The sequence below is a fragment of the Zootoca vivipara genome, chromosome 3, assembly GCF_963506605.1.
Source record: "Zootoca vivipara chromosome 3, rZooViv1.1, whole genome shotgun sequence".
Lineage (NCBI taxonomy): Eukaryota > Metazoa > Chordata > Lepidosauria > Squamata > Lacertidae > Zootoca > Zootoca vivipara.
In genome coordinates this window covers 27565430-27585425 of record NC_083278.1, presented here as the reverse complement: position 1 = coordinate 27585425, position 19996 = coordinate 27565430, and the positions used below count along the sequence as shown (strand labels likewise).

At 44.0% G+C, this 19996-nt stretch overlaps 1 protein-coding gene across 1 annotated transcript; it reads left to right on the top strand.

Annotated features, from left to right (window-relative positions):
• Positions 1-1606: 1606 nt before the first annotated feature.
• On the top strand, positions 1607-19785 carry PDIA6 (protein disulfide isomerase family A member 6). Its single transcript, XM_035109853.2, has 13 exons — positions 1607-1729; positions 4389-4530; positions 7996-8053; positions 9361-9487; positions 10184-10290; positions 14764-14900; positions 15682-15796; positions 16318-16458; positions 16676-16760; positions 16877-16949; positions 17589-17747; positions 18156-18252; positions 19293-19785. The coding sequence occupies exons 1-13, from the start codon at positions 1696-1698 to the stop codon at positions 19365-19367; spliced, it is 1350 nt and encodes a 449-aa protein (XP_034965744.1). The 5' UTR covers positions 1607-1695; the 3' UTR covers positions 19368-19785.
• The last annotated feature ends 211 nt before the right edge of the window (positions 19786-19996 follow it).

Sequence of the window (19996 nt, the reverse complement as noted above, 5' to 3'; positions counted from 1 at the left end):
TACATCTTTCTGCTGCAGAGAACATACTGAATGCTGGGATACATTTAGCTTTTGCAATTGCATACATTAAAAAAAAAAGGTTTATCCACCCCATGTTTTTTTGTATAGTGCTGTAACACTTTGCAACTAAAAATAAAGTAAGGCTCATTGTACATTTGCAAAATTAAAGCCCAGTTCAGTGCCATTTCAAAGCTGGGCTTGGAAACCATCCATTGATTAAGTTGATCTATTGCTTTCCCATAGAAGCTGTGCTCAAAGCAACATACAGAGAAAACAGAATTAAAACAAAACTGCATAAAAACCGTAAAATGTAAACATAAAACATGTTAAAAAGTTAATAGATCTGAAGAAAAAACTAGGAATCCAACAAGTAAGATGCCATCAGGTAACGAATGCCTCTTTAAGAAGTAGTCGAAACAAAAAATAATAAAAAAAATTCTTCCAGTAGCACCTTAGAGACCAACTAAGTTTGTCATTGGTATGAACTTTCGTGTGCATGCACACTTCTTCAGATACCCTTATGTATAGTCAGAGGGTGGGGAGGGGTATTACTCAGAAGAGTGGTGGGAATGGGTGATTGGCTGATAGGAGTGGTAAACCTGTTGATGACTGTTAACAACAGTATATGGACAGTATATAGGAAGTATATAGACAGTATATAGGATTACGATGGAACATGGGCATAGCCAGAGGGGGCAGCTGTCCCCTGATCAAGTAAAACGATAGAAATAACTAACTGACCAATCAGGTCGATTCTGCCCCCCTAACAAAAGTCCCCCGCCCCAACAAAGTGCTGCCCCCCTAACAAAAATCCTGGTTACGCCAGGGTGTTTCAAACAGGGTGTTCGAAAAGGAACTATATACAGTACCTACCATATGTATTACATTGTCCAAAGGTGTAATACAGTACTTACGGTACTTTTCAAACACCCTGTACAGTACTGTATGTATGTAATAAGGCACCTCAGATATATAAGACTCAGGGCCACCTCACACTTTGAAAGTTCCCATGCTTCTTTGGGGCGAGGAAGCCAGTATCTGGTGCGAATGTGACAAGTGCTGTGAAAATGCACCACTGCCACCCGATGCTCAAAACGTAAGGCAGGGGGGCGACGGAGTAACCCTCCTTCCTAAGGGGAGTGTGACCTCATTTAGAAAAAGGATATTTCCACTATAATGGGATTTAGTGTCATGATTAAGAGTTCTTGCAGCTGCACTTGAAGTCGACCTCAAACAAAAACAGAGCAAGGAGGCATCCTTAACATACTGATGCCCCCAATGATGTAGGTAAGGGATGGCTCAGGATCCAGAAACCCACAGCGTAGGAGGGACCCCACCACCACCATTGAAAAGAACCCTGCGCTTGCAGGTGGCGACGGGCGCCTTCCTTTTTTTCCTTATCTCTATGGCTTAGAAGAGGAAGCGTCCAGGAAGCGGATCTTCGCGCCGGCTCCTCCCCCTCGCGGCTCTTTCTTTCTTTCTCCGGAACGGAGTTAACTCCTCCCTTCCGAACCTTCTTTCGGCGGCGTTGATCCGTCCGATTCCCATTGGCTATGCAAAAGAGGGAACGTCGGGAGCGCCAATGAGCGGCGGCCACGGCTGGAATCGGCGAAGCCTTGGGTGCCCTTAACCGGAGGGGAAGTCGCAGGAGCGTGGATAGAGAGCGAGAGCGCAGGAGCTTGTTAGGGGTGCAACATGGGCGCGTTCGGCGCGAGGTGGTTTCTGCTTGGTAAGGGGCGCGCGTGGGTGGTGGTGGAGGAGGAGGAGAAGAAGAAAGAGGTGCTGGGACTTTAATTAATAGCAAGGTCGGGGAGGGTGGGGGTCGTTGCAAGCTTAATAATAGGATATGGGGGAAGCCCAGGCCTGTTGGGCGGCTGTGGGTGGGTGGAAGAAAGAAGCCAGCCCTATTGTCCAAGCTGAAAACGGGTCGTGGTTTGTATACCGTGCCCAGAATCAATATTTTAGATCATGGGAGTGATCAATATTTTAGATCATGGGAGTGATCAATATTTTAGATCATGGGAGTGGGTGCGCCAAATTGCTTTCTTTAGAACTACGTTTTGAAATAAAGCGCAAGTATCCTTTTAGAAGAGAGATGTTGCATCTTTCTCTCTCTCAATTTTTGCTGCTGGTTGGGGTTTCCTTAGAGCAGGAACCTAGGAAGCAGCCTAATACCGAGTTAAACCAATGGTCCATCTAGCCGAGGCATCCCCAAACTCGGCCCTCCAAATGTTTTGGGACTGCAGCTCCTATCATCACTAGCTAAGGAGACCAGTGGTCAGGGATGATGGGACTTGTAGTCCCAAAACATCTGGAGGGCCGAGTTTGGGGATGCCTGATCTAGGGCTTGGCTGCGAAAGATAATGAGTGTACTGTATTATATGCATTTTTTGTCCCACCCTTCCTCCCAGGAGCTCTCAGGGTTGCATACATGACTTCTCCCCATTCATTCTTGCAACAACCCTGTGAGGTAGTTTTGGCTGATGGGTGGTCTAGACTGAGTTTCATTGCTGAACCAGGTTTTGAACATGGGCCTCCCTAGGCCACGGCCAGTACTTAGCCCAGCCTTTCTCAACCTTGGATCTCCAGATGTTGGACTACAACTCCCATCATTGCTAGCTAGTGGGGGGGTCAGGGATGATGGGAACAGTTCAACAACATCTGGGGACCTAGATGGTTGAGAAAGGTTGCTCTAGCCCAGGCATCCCCAAACTGCGGCCCTCCAGATGTTTTGGCCTACAACTCCCATGATCCCTTGCTAACAAGACCAGTGGTTGGGGAAGATGGGAATTGTAGTCTGGAGGGCCGAAGTTTGGGGATCCCTGCTCTAGCCAGTAGACAAGACTCACACCACATAATTGTTGCTTTGGTCCTGCTTGCACTGTATACCCTTGAGTATACATTCATAGTTAGCACAGTGCAAGTAGTCTTCCTACTCCTAAGCAAACATAAAAGTTAATGAGGTGGAAGGTGATCCCTCATAGGTATGCCAAGCTAGGCAAATACTCCTAAAATGCAACACATAGAGCAGACATTCCAATTTTCTGTGATGAGATCTTGTTAAAAAGGTGGGTGAGATGGAAATGGCTTTATGCTACCTGCTTTTGCAAAGGCATCTCTCTTCACATGTTAAAACAGATCCTTTGCTAGTTGAGAATAGAGAGAACAAGGATGGTCAGTCTGCTTTGCTGTGGATAACAGCTACATGTTTAAACACACCCATACCCCACTCTTTTCCTCTGGACTCAGATTTTGGAAGAGATTAATGCTAGCAGGAAAAGTTCTTTTAGGTCTTCATAAAATGACCTGTTGGTTGGTATATGTTGGAATGATTCATCCATGTAGCTCTCTCATGTGAAACCCATTAACTGTGTTATCCTGGAATCGTGCTGATTCCAACTTCTGATAAGCAGGATTATTGGGCTGCAAACAATTAGCTTGGGCTCTACTAATACATACATACCGTTACTAAAGACTGGATTTTTTCAAAAGGGCTGTGGTGCTGAACATAGAATTGTAGAGTTGGAAGGGACCCCCAAGGTATGATTCCTTGCAATGCAGGAATCTCAACACATGGTCCTCCATCCAATTTGAAACCATACCAGACCCTGCTTAGCTTTGCAAAAGGGCTAGCAGTTTTATTGCTTAAGTCAGAGGTAGTTTTATTGCTGTCCTTTTTTTAAAAAGGAAGGAAGGAAGGAAGGAATGTTAGGCATATTACTCTAGTAATGAACTACAGTTTTTGAATTAATAGCTGTATTTATTGGAATAAAGCCACTTCAAATGCATACTGGTGAAATGCTATGTGGTGTGATAAATTGTGCCAATTGGTATCAACACTGGAAGCAGAAGTGGTTAGTGCCTTGAGTTCCAAGACGCTTGAGATACAACACACATCTGTGCATGTCTGTTGTGTCTTAATAGGATTGCAGCCTGAGCTGGAGTGAATCCAGTCTTTACAGAACCCTGACTTAGACTCCATGAAAGAATACGCCATCAGGAGAATTATCTCTGTACAGCACCAACTATGGAATGATGTATTGTCAGGCAGCGTACAAGACCTGCTAACCTGTAGAAGGGCACACAATGTACATGACACTAACTAGTTGGAAGCCCCCCCCCCTTGTGCTTTGAGCTCTGGTGACTGTGGTTGTGTGAAAAGAGAGGCAGCACCAAATGAATGGCAAATCTGGGGCATGGGTTTGTCACTTAGCCTAATAACAATTCTTTTCCTGTTTGGATTGGTGGTGCTCAATCAGGTCTCTCTGGCGTCACTTCCCCCCCCCCCCTTGCTTTAACATGCAGGAGTTCCCTTTGCCATAAAAGCAGCAACGGTGATGCTTGCCTCTTTGAAAGGACTTCACTTTTGTTCAATTTTTGCATTTTAGGAATGGTGAGCTGCACGCTCTTCCTTGATGTCGATGGCTTATATTCTCCCAGCGACGATGTTATAGAGCTCACACCTACAAACTTCCACAAGGAGGTCATCCACAGCGACAGTTTGTGGCTCGTAGAGTTCTATGCACCATGGTGAGTAACAGTCGAACCACATCTTCTGGTGAATAATTACTGTTGGGGTGTGTTCTGTCTGCACCAACATTCACCAGCTTGGTGCACTCGAAATGTTTTGGACCACATATGGCCGATGGGAGTTGTAGTCCAAAATGTCTGAAGGGCACCAAGCTCTTATGTGTGAGTGAGGAGCAGGGCTGCAACTTTCAGTCTCCCATTTTCTTGCTGCCCACATTCCCTCAGTGGCCAGTTGCACACCAATAAAGAGTGAGAGTGGTGTATGGGGACCTTGTCTGTTTAGAGTTCTTAGTTGCATACACCCAGTGTATCATATTTTCAGGGTGTGGCCAGTGGTGTTACCATTTTTCCTCTACAAGTGTTGAGCATATGTATAGGTCAACAGTTGGTTTTTTCCCCTCCCAGAATGTCTTGTAGGAGTGCATCAGTGTAGGGAAGAATGGGGTAAGGGAAAGTAAAACAAAGACAGCCAGAGTTTTGCCAGCAAGACTCTGAGCATGTCCCGAGTGCCTGTGGAGAGTGGACTCTCCCCTTTCCTCCTGCCAGGTCATTTATTACCCACAAAGGAAGCATGACAGAATTCAAAAAACCCAATCACATTCCTCCAACGTAGCCCATGTAAATCCCCATGTTCCCACGTGGACAGAGAGTGAAGTTTCAAAGCAGCTTTGAAGTAGCAATAAACAAACAAACTTCCCAGGCACAAACCTCTTGCATTCCTAGACTTCTTCTTTTTTTAATAAACATTTTTATTAGATTTTCCCATTTAAATACCTAATCCATCTTCCAATTATACAAATTATAAAAATATCAATTAAACATTTTCCCAAATCTTCTGCCAAATTATACAAATTTATCGACTTCCCATGCTCCAGACTCAGAAGGCCTCTGGCCCTCTTTTTCGCTGCAATTCTTTCCCGTTGTCCAGATTTTGTTCCATAATCTTGTTGTTTTCCTCCTCCTCCTTTTTTTCTTTTCCAAGTCACTGAGTCCCTTCCAGCAAGCAAATTTTAATAAAATCATATTTAACTCCATATGAATTTATATTATAGTCCCCTTTTATGATTTTAGCATAGTCTCCTTGCACGCTGGCATCCTGCCAAGTCCATCTGTAAATCCATAAATCTTATTTACAGCTAGAGACCCCGATCCTCAAACAGTTCCAATAAATCAGATGTTTCTGCACACAGCAGCCTTTTTAGGGAAGGTTTGCCAAGTCACAACCATATACACAAATCTAATGTCTTTATTTATGGCTCCCTCCCCCTTGACTGCTGTTACGACCGGTTGTCTCTTAAGATGGCTAAAAGTGTTTTGAAAGCTGCGTCATATCTCACCAGTTTCTTGACTGGTTTCCAACCGCTAACGAGCTTGCTTCTCTCTGATATTCATAAATTTAGGGAACCTTCGACCACATTCCAAACAGATCCTCGATTATAAACTTTGATTATTATTTGTATTTTCAATTCACACAGTGTAATTCCGATTTAGCTTGCTTTCTAAATATTTTAGACGGCTCATCCGGAAGGAGGGTATTAAGTAGATATAAAACACAATTATAAAGTTCCAGACTCTCCCTTCTGTTCCGTCGCATACCTTCTAATCTGATGAAAGACATTCCTCAATCCTTTATTTTCTCAGTGGCTGTAGTTTGCAGTATAAATCTCCTCCTTTGTCTGAAGCATGTCCACTACTCATATTTAATTTCTCTCTTAAATCATGGAGCCTGTTTTCGCTCGTAGAGGGGGGTCCGAACTCCCACAGGGGCTTTCCACCCAGCCCCCCCCCCACTTCTCCCTTCTTCCGAGGTCGAAGCTGGTAATGGGCCACTGCGGGTGAGACTGCACCCCCCATACCCTTCGGGAGGCTGCATACTCCCCTCGTCAGCCTCGTAAATCAGCCCGTGGGGTCAGAGAGATGGAATTTTCAGCCATCTTCTACTGCGATCCAAGCGGAAGTGCATTCCTAGACTTCAAAGGTTATGCATATGAAAGAGGAGATTAGGAAGATAGAGAAAGACAACTTCCTGTTACCACCTTGCCTTTGTCCGGAAAGATGGAAACCTTATGGTAGCTATGAGTATGTTTGTTAGGACCTGAGAGCGATCTGGGCATCAAAGGAAAGTACTTAACAGCCATTTGGTAAAGCCAGTTGTGATCTTAGGCAGCATCTGGCTAATGCAGTATCAGTCCTGAGAGAGAGAAACGTGATTTCTAAATGGAGAAATAAACACAGCCAATTGTACAGCATCTGTAAAATTCATATCAAAAATAATTTCCCTATTATGATCCAGCCAGAAACAGTCCACTATTGTGAATTATGAATTCGAAAGCGTCCAGTTCAACCGATACACTGATCATATAGTTTATGATTTCCTATATTGAATTTTTAGGATGCTACAATGTCGCCCTTAGCCAGTCCTCTGGAGGCTGCATATTCGCAATATGTGGGGCACCCCCATGAATGCATGACATCACCCACACATAAAGCACCCCTTTCCTCAGCTGATCCCTGCATTGCCTCTTCCTCACTCACCTGATGAGCCAGGAGGGTTTGATCTCCATCCTCCATCATGGCAGGGAGGGTTCTGGTCATCCTAGACCAGGCACGTCCAACTCCCAAGAGACTGTGATCTACTCCCAGTATAAAATAACTGGCAGTGATCTACCCATTGTCATTGGAATGAGGAGCGTGCTTTTTGAGAGAGCAAGACTTGTTGAGCTTTTTTTTATTGGGGGGGGCCTGACCTGAGATGTTGAGCATTTTATTGGGGGGGGAGAGTTGTTGAGCATTTTATTGGGGAGGGGGTTGAATAAAAACGTTGACTATCGCACGCAGCGCTACGCATTCCAAAATGTTCTCTGTGTGAAAGAAGCAAGCAGAAGGTTACTGATGTTTGGGTTATTCCTTCTGAGAAGCTGAGTACAGCTGGTTTAAACTGGTTATTATCTCTTTCTGTCAAGGTCATGCTGATTATAATAGTGAGGCCAGAAGGAGCTTGGGTTTCATTCTCTCTCTTTCTAACTTTCTCTGTTTCTGTAGCCATCAAGCCTCATCATTCTTACCCCTCCTTACCATCTGACCAACTGCCTGCTTTTCATAGAGCTGGCCTCGCTGCCATCTCTCCTCTCAACCTTTGCAATGCACCTGATTTATAAGGTGGTTGTAAGTGGGGCCATCCCAGCTGCTCTCTGCTGTTTTGTTTGCTTCCCCTCCCCCTTATCAACACTAAAGACAGACACACAAACCAGCCTGCCACATCAGCTCCTGCTGCACCCACTTGCCACGGATGCACCAAAATATAAAGCAAATGAAATCTGTGGTGTTGCTTAAAATCCAATGCATGTCCTTTGCGTTCCCTGTTCCTGCAAAGTATTATAAGTGTCTGGATTCCTGTACACCTTGGATTCAAAAGAGTTCTTAAATCTCTCTCTGTGTGCTTTCTTCTTCTTCTTCCCCTTTAAGGTGTGGCCACTGCCAAAGACTGACACCTGAATGGAAGAAAGCTGCAACAGCACTGAAAGTGAGTAACCACAACATGACATTTCTAGCTCAGCCTTCTGCAACCTGGCGCCCTGGTAGCATTGTCTCTGATTCCATTGGCTGTGGTGGCGTGGGATGATGGGAGTTGTAGTCCATGGCATTTGGAGATTGGGAGAGGCTGGTCTGTGCTGACTGGCAGCTGCTCTCCAGGGTTTTGGACAGGAGTTTTTGCAGCCCTGCCAGGGTGTGAGCCTGGCAAAGCATGTGGCCTTTTTCTCTTTCGGTGTTTGGAAGGTGGCTTTTGTCGGCTGCCTTTTGTAACACACATTTATTTGCTTTGAACAAGCGTACAGTCATACCTCATGTTGCGTCTTTTCAGGTTATGGACGCGCCGAACCTGGAAGTCCCGGAACTGGTTATTTCCGGGTTCGGCGTGTCTGTAACGTGTGTGCATGCGCAGAAGCGCTAAATCGTGCTTTGCGCATGCGCAGAAGCACTGCATTGAGTCACGCGCATGCGTAGATGTGGCGCTTCATCTTGTGGCCTTTTCATGTTGAGAACGGGCCACCGGAACGGATCCCGTTCACAACATGAGGTACCACTGTATTGTTTTGCAATCTTCATTTTAAACACTGGAGCCTTAACTTGGCAGTTTTGCTATTGCAATGTCCCATTTCATACAAGAGAGCTCCCTGGTTTGTAAGGGAGCATTCAAACCACAGTTTCCCGAGTCAGATGCAGCTCAACAAAACTAGGAATTCCCCTTTGCTGCTGGGTGTGCAAGGAGAAGCTAAGGGAGTGCTTCAGCGTGTTGCTTGTTCTTGCTACAATAAACCATAATTCCTTAGAGTTGTAACATTGTCTGAAGTGGGCCGCCCCCAAGACTATATGCTACTAAGCAGTACTGTACTTTTATTTCATCTTAAATTCTTCCTACCTTAACTGCATCGTTGTAGCAATACCTATATTATTCTCTTCTCCATCATGTTATTTGATGATCAGGATGGTTAACACTTGCTAAATTTTGACCCTGTGTTTCAGGACACAAATCCTTTCAAGACTGTCTCATACAGCTCTATTTCTCATTTTTGGAACTGGGTAAAAGTTACTCTCTTTTGAACTAGAAATAGCCCTTAATTGAAATCAGCTTTATCAGTGTTCAAGCCAAGCACACACTGTGTTCGTGAGTGGATTCCTTGACTTACCACATTCATCTGGGCAAAATTTAACGTGCGACATCCTATATAGAACACTCTTTCCCCCTCTCCGCCCCTTTTTAAAGGTAGTGCTTAGTTTTCTTTCTCAGATGGATCAATCCTACCTAATCTGAAAGTCTCTTTCTTGCAGGGTGTTGTGAAAGTTGGGGCGGTGGATGCAGATAAACATAATTCCCTAGGTGGTCAGTATGGTGTCAGAGGATTCCCCACTATCAAGATATTTGGTGCCAACAAGAACAAACCAGAAGATTACCAAGGTACTTCTGTAAAAGTGGTGGTTTTTACTAGGGTTGTTGAGTCTTATAAAATTAACTCGGAGTTTCCCAAAATTGGGTCTCCAGCTGTTTTTGGACTACAACTCCCATCACCCCTAGCTAGCAGGACCAGTGGTGAGGAATGATGATGGGAAATTCAGTAAAAAAAACCCAGCAACAACCAGCTGGAGACCCAAGTTTGGGAAACACTGATTAACTGATGAGCATATTAAATGAAACTTCTTACAGCCCCCTCTTGTTTTCTAACTAATCAGGCCGTGCATTTTAAAGGTAACCATCACACCTTCTCATTTTCTTGTACTAAAATCGCCAGAAGTGGTTGTGGAGGTGAGGGAGTCACAGCTGAGAGAGGAAGGGGTAACTGTTCCCTCCCCGACTGTGCTCTTCCCCACCCCCCAGATGACCCTCCTTCATTGTAACTGGGCTTGAGAGAAGGCTGTTTTCAAGCCTGATTGCAAGGAGGCAGGATGTTCCGCTGCATCTCATCTGTGACTCATTCCTTCTGGCATCTGTACTTTCTCCCAGTGCAGCACTGCAGTGATCAGAGGAGCCTGCTTGCCAGTTTTACTCCCTTCTTCGTGACTGTTGGAAGGCTCCAACACATCACAATACAGTGCTGACAGAATCTGACATGGAGCCAGTGTAAACATTCCTGCCGTCTTTCTCTTGTGTTCTTAGGGGGCAGGACAAGCGACGCTATCGTAGATGCTGCTTTAAGTGCCCTCCGGTCAATGGTGAAAGATCGTCTTAGTGGCAGAGGAGGTGGACATAGCTACGGAAAACCGGTACGTCCAGGCAGAAAGAAGCAACAGATTATTTCCTTTTGCGAATGTGTTTTCTAGGCACATTCTTCAAGCTATAATTGGAGAGCAGTGTTAGTGGGGATTGGTCTGCATTTTAAAAAATGCATAGTGTATAAGGATTTTAATTATAGGTTTAAAGAGATTTTTTTAAAAAAAGAAGTCTGGGAATGTAAGCTGTTGTAAAGTCCAAAGCAGTGCAGTGTGTTTGCCCATTTAAAACTAGAACATACCGTGTTTCTCCGAAAATAAGCCATACCCCGGAAATATGCCATACCCCGAAAATAAGCCATACCCCAAAAATAAGCCATAGTGATAGGCAGTTTAACCTGGTAGGTTAAACTGCACCATACTTAATAAAAAAATAAGACATCCCCTGAAAATAAGCCACCATGTGTTTTTTTGAGGAAAAATAAATATAAGACGGTTTCTTATTTTTGGAGAAACACAGTAATCACACATGGCAAACTTCACGCACGTTGAGGAGTAACTAGCAGGATTGGTCTTTGCCTATGAAATATTTGTGGTATGTTTTATAAGAATCAAAATACAATTTGGTGGGGAGTAGCAACAGCAGAAGGTTTAAGTGTGTTGTGGGATCGATGGCTGGCAAAGAATGAAATAGCAGGCGGCGGGGGGGAATAGAATTGAAATGCTTCTGGGTCTTAGTGGCATCGCCCATTCAAGTCTTGCAAGGTAAAAAGTCCCATCAGGTGTCACTTTTATGGACTTTCCAAAACCAGTTATTCACCTGGGCCAGGTGGCCAACATCATGCCCACCAGATGTTGGTGGGCCACAGCTCTCCATCACCCCTGGGGCTGGGGCTGGTTTGTGTTGGGTGTCCCAACAACATGGCATAGCCTATGCCTTTCAAATAACTCACATGTTTTGCAATCTAGGCTTATCATTTATGTTACTTTTGTTTTATTTTGCATCCACATTTTTTTCTCTACAAAAAAGAACCATTTTGTGTTGCTTTCTACAATTCTTATACTGCTGTTTTTGTCTTAAGTGAGCCACCTAGAGAACACGTTCTGTTGGGTGGCCATATGAACCTAGCTAAAATACATAAGAACGGAAGCAGGTCTGTAAATCAATTAAATAGTAAAGATGCCATAGAGCAGCCATGTCCAAGCAGGCTGTGACCCAGTATAAAAAACTGGCAGTGATCTACCACACACTCCCATTGTCATTCGTCAACTTAAACATATAATATTTGGCTGAGCTTATGATAAAAAAAGAAAAAGAAATGATAGTCGCTTCCATAAAACCTGAAAAGCTTGTTATAAATCAATATATTTTTTGAAACACATGCTTGCCTTCGTCGTTAGTGTGACACCTGGCCTGGGTCTGCTTTTCATTAACCGTCTGTTAGATATCAGACAAGTCTTAGGTGAGAGCCAGCTTCAGAGAATCCTTAAGGTGTTTTATCTGTCATGTTGGAACGTTGCTTACTCTTTGTCATTTTTAGATATGAAAATGCAGATTCATGCAAATAAGTTGAACCAAAACATGAGTGTAGAATTTCACTGCATCTTCTCAAATTAGGAATTTTTTGATTGTTCTCCTGCACCTTCTGCCTTCAGAAAAATGTCATTTTTCAGAGTTAGTATCTCATTTTCAAGAGCTAGTTTGCTCAATGAGTAATTTTGACTGATAGTGACTTGCGATTTCTTTAATGTCCAAATCGGATTTGAATGGAAATGACATGTACTCTACAATTGATTCAATTTTTTGGAAGTCGCCAAATCTCTTTTCGAACTCCTGAATAACAGAACCAATTTCGGCCACATACTTCTCCGTTTGAAAAACAAAGCCAGGATTTTTTTTCCCAGATGGTCTTCCATGTTAGGATAAGTGATCAGGGGTATTGACTGTAAGGTCAGCCATCATTAGCTTAAATTTTGTTTTGTAGGATGAAACTATGCTCATCAACTCTCCAATGCATTTATCTTTACCTTGTAGTTCATTCGAGGTTGATAATCACTAAGTTTACCTGTGAAATCTGCAAGGAAAGCCAGATCAAACAACCACTCTTCATCTTCTAACTGAGCGTACTCATCTCCCCTCCCCTTCAGAAAGGATATTATTTCTTTCAACAAACTGCGAAATCTTAGCAGGCCTTTGAAGTGATTTTTCCACGAATTGAATTTAAAATTTAAAAGCTATGTCCATGACATTGTTTGTGTTCAGTCTCTTGCTTGCCAAAACGTGCTGGTGAATTATACAGTGATATGCAAGAAAGTCGACAAAGGGCAATAAATCCATTAACCTGACCTGTCATGGCTTTTACCCCATCAGTAGTGATGGAAGCAAGGATGAATAGAATAGAAAGAAAGAAATATTTCCTGACCTGTAGTTCTTTCTTTTAAAGAAACCATCCCATGTAGTAGTTCTTTGGTGCCGAAATCTTCAAAAATCACATGAATAAAACCTAGCACCTGAGCTGTGTCGCTGATGTCTGTAGATTCGTCCACTTGGAGTAAAGAAAGCAACACGATTGGACACATCTTTCAACAGCTGTTCATTTATATTTTTACACATTTTTTTCCATTCAGCGCACAACCGTGTTTCTTGATAGTTGATGATCTTGGATAGCAGCTGTGATCTCCTTTTTTATTTTTAAAACCTTCAAAATGATTATCAGCTATTGGAAGAAAACACTATTTCACAAACACTCCCTTCGGTGAAAGGTTTGCCATTTTTGGCAATCAGGTTGCTCACCTTGAAGAATGAAATGGTTGCATTGTTAGAATGTGAGCTGGAGTTTGCTATTAATTGTTGCTGAGCAGCTAATTTTGATTTAAGTGCTTTGAGCTTAAGTTTACGTATTTCACTTTTGAGTGGAAAATCAACATCAAATTTACTGCAGTGGAGAGCATTAAAATGGCGTTCCAAGTTACCCTTTTTCGGTAAGGACACGGAGGCATTACAAATTAAACAACACTACTTGTCTTTCACCATCACAAAGGAATACTCAATTTCCCATTCGTCGTGAAAATGATAAGTTTTGGACTTGTTTTGGTCACTCTTTTTTTTTCTGCAATAGGGCCTAGGCCTTCTAAAATAATTGATTTAAAAACTATGGCTATACAAAGATGGTAACAGGAAACTACGCTTCAGTTTAAAGCATAAGGAATCACATCTTCCCTTTCCGGGTTTCGGAAATGAGAACGGCATGTATTGGTTCCCAAGCCAAGCAATTGCTTGGTTATGGTTTTTCATCTCTTGTAAATTACTTAAGAGACCTCTTTGCAGTCAGCAACTACTGTAGCAAATCATTAATAGTAATAACGGTGATGATAATAATATAATAATGGTGTATATAGGTTTATTGTCTTAACTCAGCAAGACAGAATAGTACCTGCTTTGGAAAGTGTGACAGCCTTTGAGCTACCAGACACCCAGACAAGAGGGAAAACCAACTCAGCTTTTCCATCCTTCACTCGCTTTTGCCGGATCTCATTTTTTCACTTGTGCTTAAATTCACTCCCCATAATTTGAGAATGGAACAGCCCACTGCTCCCGCTCACTAGAACCCCCTTCTTTATCTGTGAATGGTACAATCCAGTTCCTTGCCAAATCCAGACAGTGATTAACACTGCAAAATTTGATTGGCTGGCAGATTGCTAACTGTACTCCAGTGCCATTGGTCGATGCCTCTCTCGACTCCTCCCCTGGCCGATCTGCTATTGGGCATTAGACGTCAGCAAGTGTTCCCTTCTCTCACCCCTCCGAGGTCATTCAAGTTAAATAAATAAATAAGCGTAGAAAAGGAGCGGGGCTGGAGGCCTTACAACCTAACCTGCTAGGGCGGCTTGAAGAGGCTCATTTTCAGCCAATCATTGGCAGCGCTTGGTCACCCTGGCAGTCAGCCCGGAGAAATAAAACACAAGTTATTAAAGCAGGTCAGCCTTAACCATACGTATATTCTCCAATGATAAGCATCAGTGGCGCTTGATCGACAGACATCGAAGACCAATACACCAGAAACAAAGCGGATTTGTTTTCCTCGGGGCCAGAGGTCCGACTAAGAGCCAATGAAAGAGTTTAAGTGGGGGGAGGAAAGGGAGGCAAAAGTTCTCTCTCTGAGGAGGAAACAATACCACCAAAAAATACCACCATAGTGCAATCGACCAAAATCCATCCTGCAGTCGACGCATTGGACATGTCTGCCATAGAGTATAGACCAAGGATAGCCTGCCAGATGTTGTTAAGATTACAGCTCCCATCAGCCCCGGCCAGCATGACCAGTGGCCGAGGATGATGGGAGCTGTAGTTCAGCAACACTTTGAAGGCCCCACACTGGCTGCCCCGGCATAGACACATGCAGAGAGCGCTCCACAGACTTCTAGCTTACAATTGCAACTCTGTGTGCCTATGTGGAGTGACTACTGCTAGATTGTGGCAAGGGTATTCAGACTAAATTTGAGGCCTTTTTGTGTTTTGAACTACAGAGCAGCCAGGAAAGCGGTGGCTCGGGCAAAAAGGATGTGATTGACCTGACGGACGACACCTTTGATAAGAATGTCTTGAACAGTGAAGACGTCTGGCTGGTAGAGTTTTATGCTCCTTGGTGTGGGCATTGCAAAAAGTAAGTGGATTGAAGGCACCATTTACTTGCTACAGGTACAAAGCATGAGTCAAAATTTATTGGCAAGTGTCTGAAATGTTTAATCAGTGCTCCGGTGTAAGGACAATCCTAGATATCATAATCTGCTCAGAAATGAACCCCACTGCAGTGTAAAGGATTGCAGCCTAAATTGCTCTCCAACTTGTGACAGCTGAAAATGATGAACACCCTCCGCTTCCCTTATGCTGGGGTTTTCTCTCTTGATTTCAGTGCAGCCCCCTTGGTGCCAGTTTGTCCACAAACAAATCTGGAAAGCTCATAGCTTACAGAGCAGGGGTGGGGAAGCTGTGGCCCTTAGACATTTATGAACTACAGTGGTACCTCTACTTATGAATTTAATGCGTTCCAAACGCACATTCGTAAGTTGAATCCCATAGGAATGCATTGGGAGAAAAAAATTGTAAGTCGAAGCAACCCTATCTAAACCGCATCCAAGATGGCGGATGGAGCTCCGTTCGTAAGTAGAGTCATTCGTAAGTAGAGGTACCACTAACACTTTCTCATTCCTGACCGTTGGCCATGCAGGCTGGGACTCATGGTAGAGGTGGAGTCTGACAACCTCCTAAGGGGACCCGCCTTGCTTTAACCCCTGGTTTAGTCTCACTCTTATTTCAGTTGTGAGAAAAGGTGCTTAAAAATATTAAGATTTTGGATGCCGCTGTTAATCAGTCGTGATCTTCTTCTTTAAAATAATAATAAAAAAAGGAACAAACACGCAAAACCCCCACCTTTCTTCCTACAGTTTAGAGCCAGAATGGGCAGCAGCTGCAACAGAAGTGAAGGAGCAGACAAAGGGAAAAGTGAAATTGGCTGCTGTAGATGCTACAGTGAACCAGATGTTAGCAAGCCGATATGGGGTGAGTTGAGCAGAGCAGTGTTATTAAAGTACGTGAAAGTTGTCTTGATTAGGGTTTTGCAGGGGAGTTTAAAAGATACAGTCAAACCTCATTCTGCCTCCCCTTGCGTCTGCTTCGGCAAGCATCCGCGGCAAAACCCGGAAGTACCGGAACGGCTTACTTCCGGGTTCGCCGCATGCACAGAAGCGCTAAATCGCACCGCGTGCGTGCGCAGATGCAGCACTTTGACGTGTGTCATTTCCGGCTTGCAGACGGGCCTCCAGAACAGTCCCGTCCGCCAAACGAGGTTTATTGATAAGCATTTTGCTTCAGTGAGTTAATGTACTGCAGAACACAGCCAGTTTTTTACATCCCGTGCCAGGAATTAGTATTTTTTTAAAACTGCAGGTATATGTGCTTGGACGTCACTCCTGCTATGCAGGAAAGCAGCTTTATGTAGAAAGTGCGTAGCCTCCCAGTGGGTATCACTGTTTTGTCAGGTGTGTGGCTCTGATTTGTTACCATTTGGAAACTTCTTCCAGATCCGTGGGTTCCCGACCATAAAGGTCTTCCAGAAGGGAGAAGAGCCCGTCGATTACGAAGGTGGAAGGACAAAATCGGATATTGTTGCTCGTGCTCTAGACCTGTTCTCAGATAATGCTCCACCACCTGAACTCCTAGAGGTATTCTTGTCCTGATAGTCTAATGAAATGAAGCAAATGGGCCGATCTCATCTGCACGGCCAGCTCATTGTAGAATGGGATGGGACAAGGGAGCATGTCTTGGGGAGAGTGATGGAGCTAGATAAAGAAGTGTGCTTTGCCCAGATTAGGCCTGTGACACAGGTTTCCCCATTAATAATTTCATGGGTGATAAGGCATGTGTGTGTTTCTCTCTCAGATTATCAATGAAGATGTTCTGAAACAAACTTGCGATGCTCACCAGTTGTGCATCATTTCCGTCTTGCCCCATATTCTTGACACAGGTAAATAAAAGCAAGAAAAAGCTTGTTGTCCCCCTCCCCACCCCCCCCACCCCCAAAATATCATGTTTGTAATAAGTGCCTCAAACACTTTTGCCCTTGCCTGTCTTGTCATACAGGAGCCGCAGGTAGAAATTCCTACCTGGAAGTCATGCTGAAATTGGCAGATAAATACAAAAAGAAGATGTGGGGGTAAGTCACATCGAAACGCACAGAAGAGAAGAAACGCTGCCAGAACGGTTACTTTTTTAAGCGGACGGGTCATTTGTATTCTGCAAAAGAACGTGCCCCGTTCAGACATGCAAAGGCAACTCTTATTATTAATGTAACACACGGGAAGGGCAATAACTCAGTGATAGTGCATTTCCCTTGCATGTGGAAGGTCCTATTTCAATCCCTGGTATCTCCAGTCAGAGTCGGGAGAGATCCCTCCCTGTAACTCTGCAGAACTGGCTGCCAGTCAATACGCTGCAATGCTCTGACTCAGGATAAGGCAACTTCCTATGTTCAGGGGGTCAGGGATTAGGAGTGGATTGTATGACCATAGCTGTCAAGTTCTCCCTTTTTTTAAGGGAAATTCCCTTGTGCTGAATAGGCTTCCTTCGTGAGAAAAGAGAAAACTTGACAGCTATGTGTATGACTGCACACTCCAGTCGGCTTTCTCTCTTTTCCTCCCTCACCCTTGTCCTGCTTTGGTGTTCCATTTCACAAGCATTAACGGAGGTGTCGAAGCGAAGGAAGGAAGGAAAAACTAGTTTTTTTAAAAGGCATACAAATGAGAACTGACCTTCATGTACAATAGCGGTGATGTGGGGGTTTTTTGCCCCCCAGGTGGCTGTGGACGGAAGCTGGAGCTCAGTCTGATCTTGAAAACTCCGTTGGAATTGGAGGGTTTGGCTACCCAGCCATGGCAGCCGTTAACGCTCGGAAGATGAAATTTGCGCTGCTGAAAGGATCGTTCAGCGAGCAAGGAATTAACGAGTTCCTAAGGTACGAAAATCTCTCTGTACGTTTGCTCCATTTTATGGTATCCAAAGGGTACCCATGCCTTTTCCCCTTGAGTTTTGGACACACATTGTTGTTTTGCATTGGTAGAAGAATGCTACTGGACTTGAAAATCATTCTTAGCATTGGTTGCTTTTTATTTTCCCATTATATCGGAGCTAATTTTTACATGAACCCTTTAAAGGTTACGTGTGCTTTGTTTTGCGTAAACCTTCTGGGCGTCTTAGGTAACTTTTTTAGGTGCAGCAAATGAAACAAGGAGACCATATATTGTCCACTGGGCGGTGGAAAACAATTATGCCATCTCAGTCTTGCTAAGGGTTTGGTATTCTTTCACCCACTCAAAAAAAAAAATAAGCAAATTCTAAACATGAACAAACCTCCTCCTTTTAGGGAACTCTCCTTTGGTCGAGGCTCCACGGCACCTGTAGGTGGAGGGGCTTTTCCAAAAGTTAACACAGTAGAGCCATGGGACGGCAAAGATGGAGAGGTAAGAGGCGCCTTCTTGAACTCTGCGCACCAGAGCGTTTTGTTTTAATGCTTGTTCGGGGCTAAACTCTACTCTTTTGGAATCCACTCCATAGCTTGTGATTTCGGATGGGGCGTTGTGGGGGTGTCTTCGCCCAGGCTGCCCATTACCAGACCAGATTTAATAGTATTGTAAACATCTGTTGTTTTCACGTTGACTATGGATAGCCAACCTGGTGCCCCCCCATATGTTGCCAGACTACAACTCGAGCCATCTGTCACCATTGACCATGCTGTCTGCAGCTGATGGGAGTTGTTGTACACAACATCTGAAGGAGTACTGCATTGTCTGTCATAGACTTTGCTAAAATCCCAATTCTCATTATTCATCTATAGCAGGCACATCCAACTTCCAAGAGACTGCTATCTTCCCCCAGTATATATATATAAAAAGCTGGCTGTGATCTACCCATTGTCATAGCCTGGAATTGTTGAGCTTTTTTAGGGGAGGGATGCCCCAGAGTTGTTGAGCTTTTTTTGAGGATCAGTGAGGACCACACAAGTGATCACTTTACTTAATACCGCGATTAACCTGTTGGACATGCCCGATCTATAGTGTTGTGCCACATCTCTCTCTTCTGCTGTTTAGCTCATCAGAAAACCTCTTTTTTTTCCCCCACTTGAGGTCAGTCTCTCATATATTTCTTAAGTGGATGGTTGGCGTTGTAGCCCACAATGCCATAAAGGCACCACTTTGGATCTTCTTGCGCTAGTTAAATTGCATAAGTATATCCTCTAATTTGAGGACACTTTTAATAAGGGTGCTGGTCGGGGTGCACAAAATGAAAGGTAGCTAAACCTTTGTTTTAAAGCAAAGAAGTCTGCAACAATGGCCGGCACAAAATAGAGTCTTATTTGTGTGTTGGCCATGTGCGTTTGAGCTTCCTGTCATGGTTTGAGCACACTGTTTCTGAATTCTTTTAAAGAAGCACATGGAGACACCCGTTGATGCATCTGGATACATGTAAACATGATTCACACTCTGCTTTGGTTGCCTTATAGCTGCCAGTCGAAGAAGATATCGATCTCAGTGATGTAGATCTCGACGACTGGGATACCCAGAAGGATGAATTGTGAGAGCAGGAAGACACTTTGTTTCTTGAGAGACTTTGAGCAGTAGTTTGACGGAACATCTCTTTGCATCTCACGGATACTCCAGTGGCCTTTTTGCCGAGAGAGAGAAGCCCCCTCGGCCAACTACCGTAAGCACTGCTGCAAGTGAACTGTGTGCCTCTCAAGAAAGCCCATCTTTAAAATTCTGTGAATTTTTTTTTTATGGAGTAAAATTGATTGTATCCTGTGCAACAGATATTTGGGAGGGGGATGCTGATCTTTCATTGAAATACTCCTGTTTTAGCTTTTCTCCAGCTGGTATGTGGTTGACCGTGACTCAAGACTTTGTTTAACTAGTTCTAATTCTCTTTCCCCCCCCCCTCAAAAACCTAGTTATGCCAGTCTTGGTTTCATTGAAAGAATAAAACAGATATTTTTGACACACAGTGTCAGTGTTGTACGTTGTAAGCAGCACAGTGTTTCCAGTGTCATTACACGGTAAGCACTTAACAGCACCAGAGGAGCTATTTTACTTAGTCTACATCAGGCATCCCCAAACTGCGGCCCTCCAGATGTTTTGGCCTACAACTCCCATGATCCCTAGCTAACAGGACCAGTGGTCGGGGGAGATGGGAATTGTAGTCCAAAACATC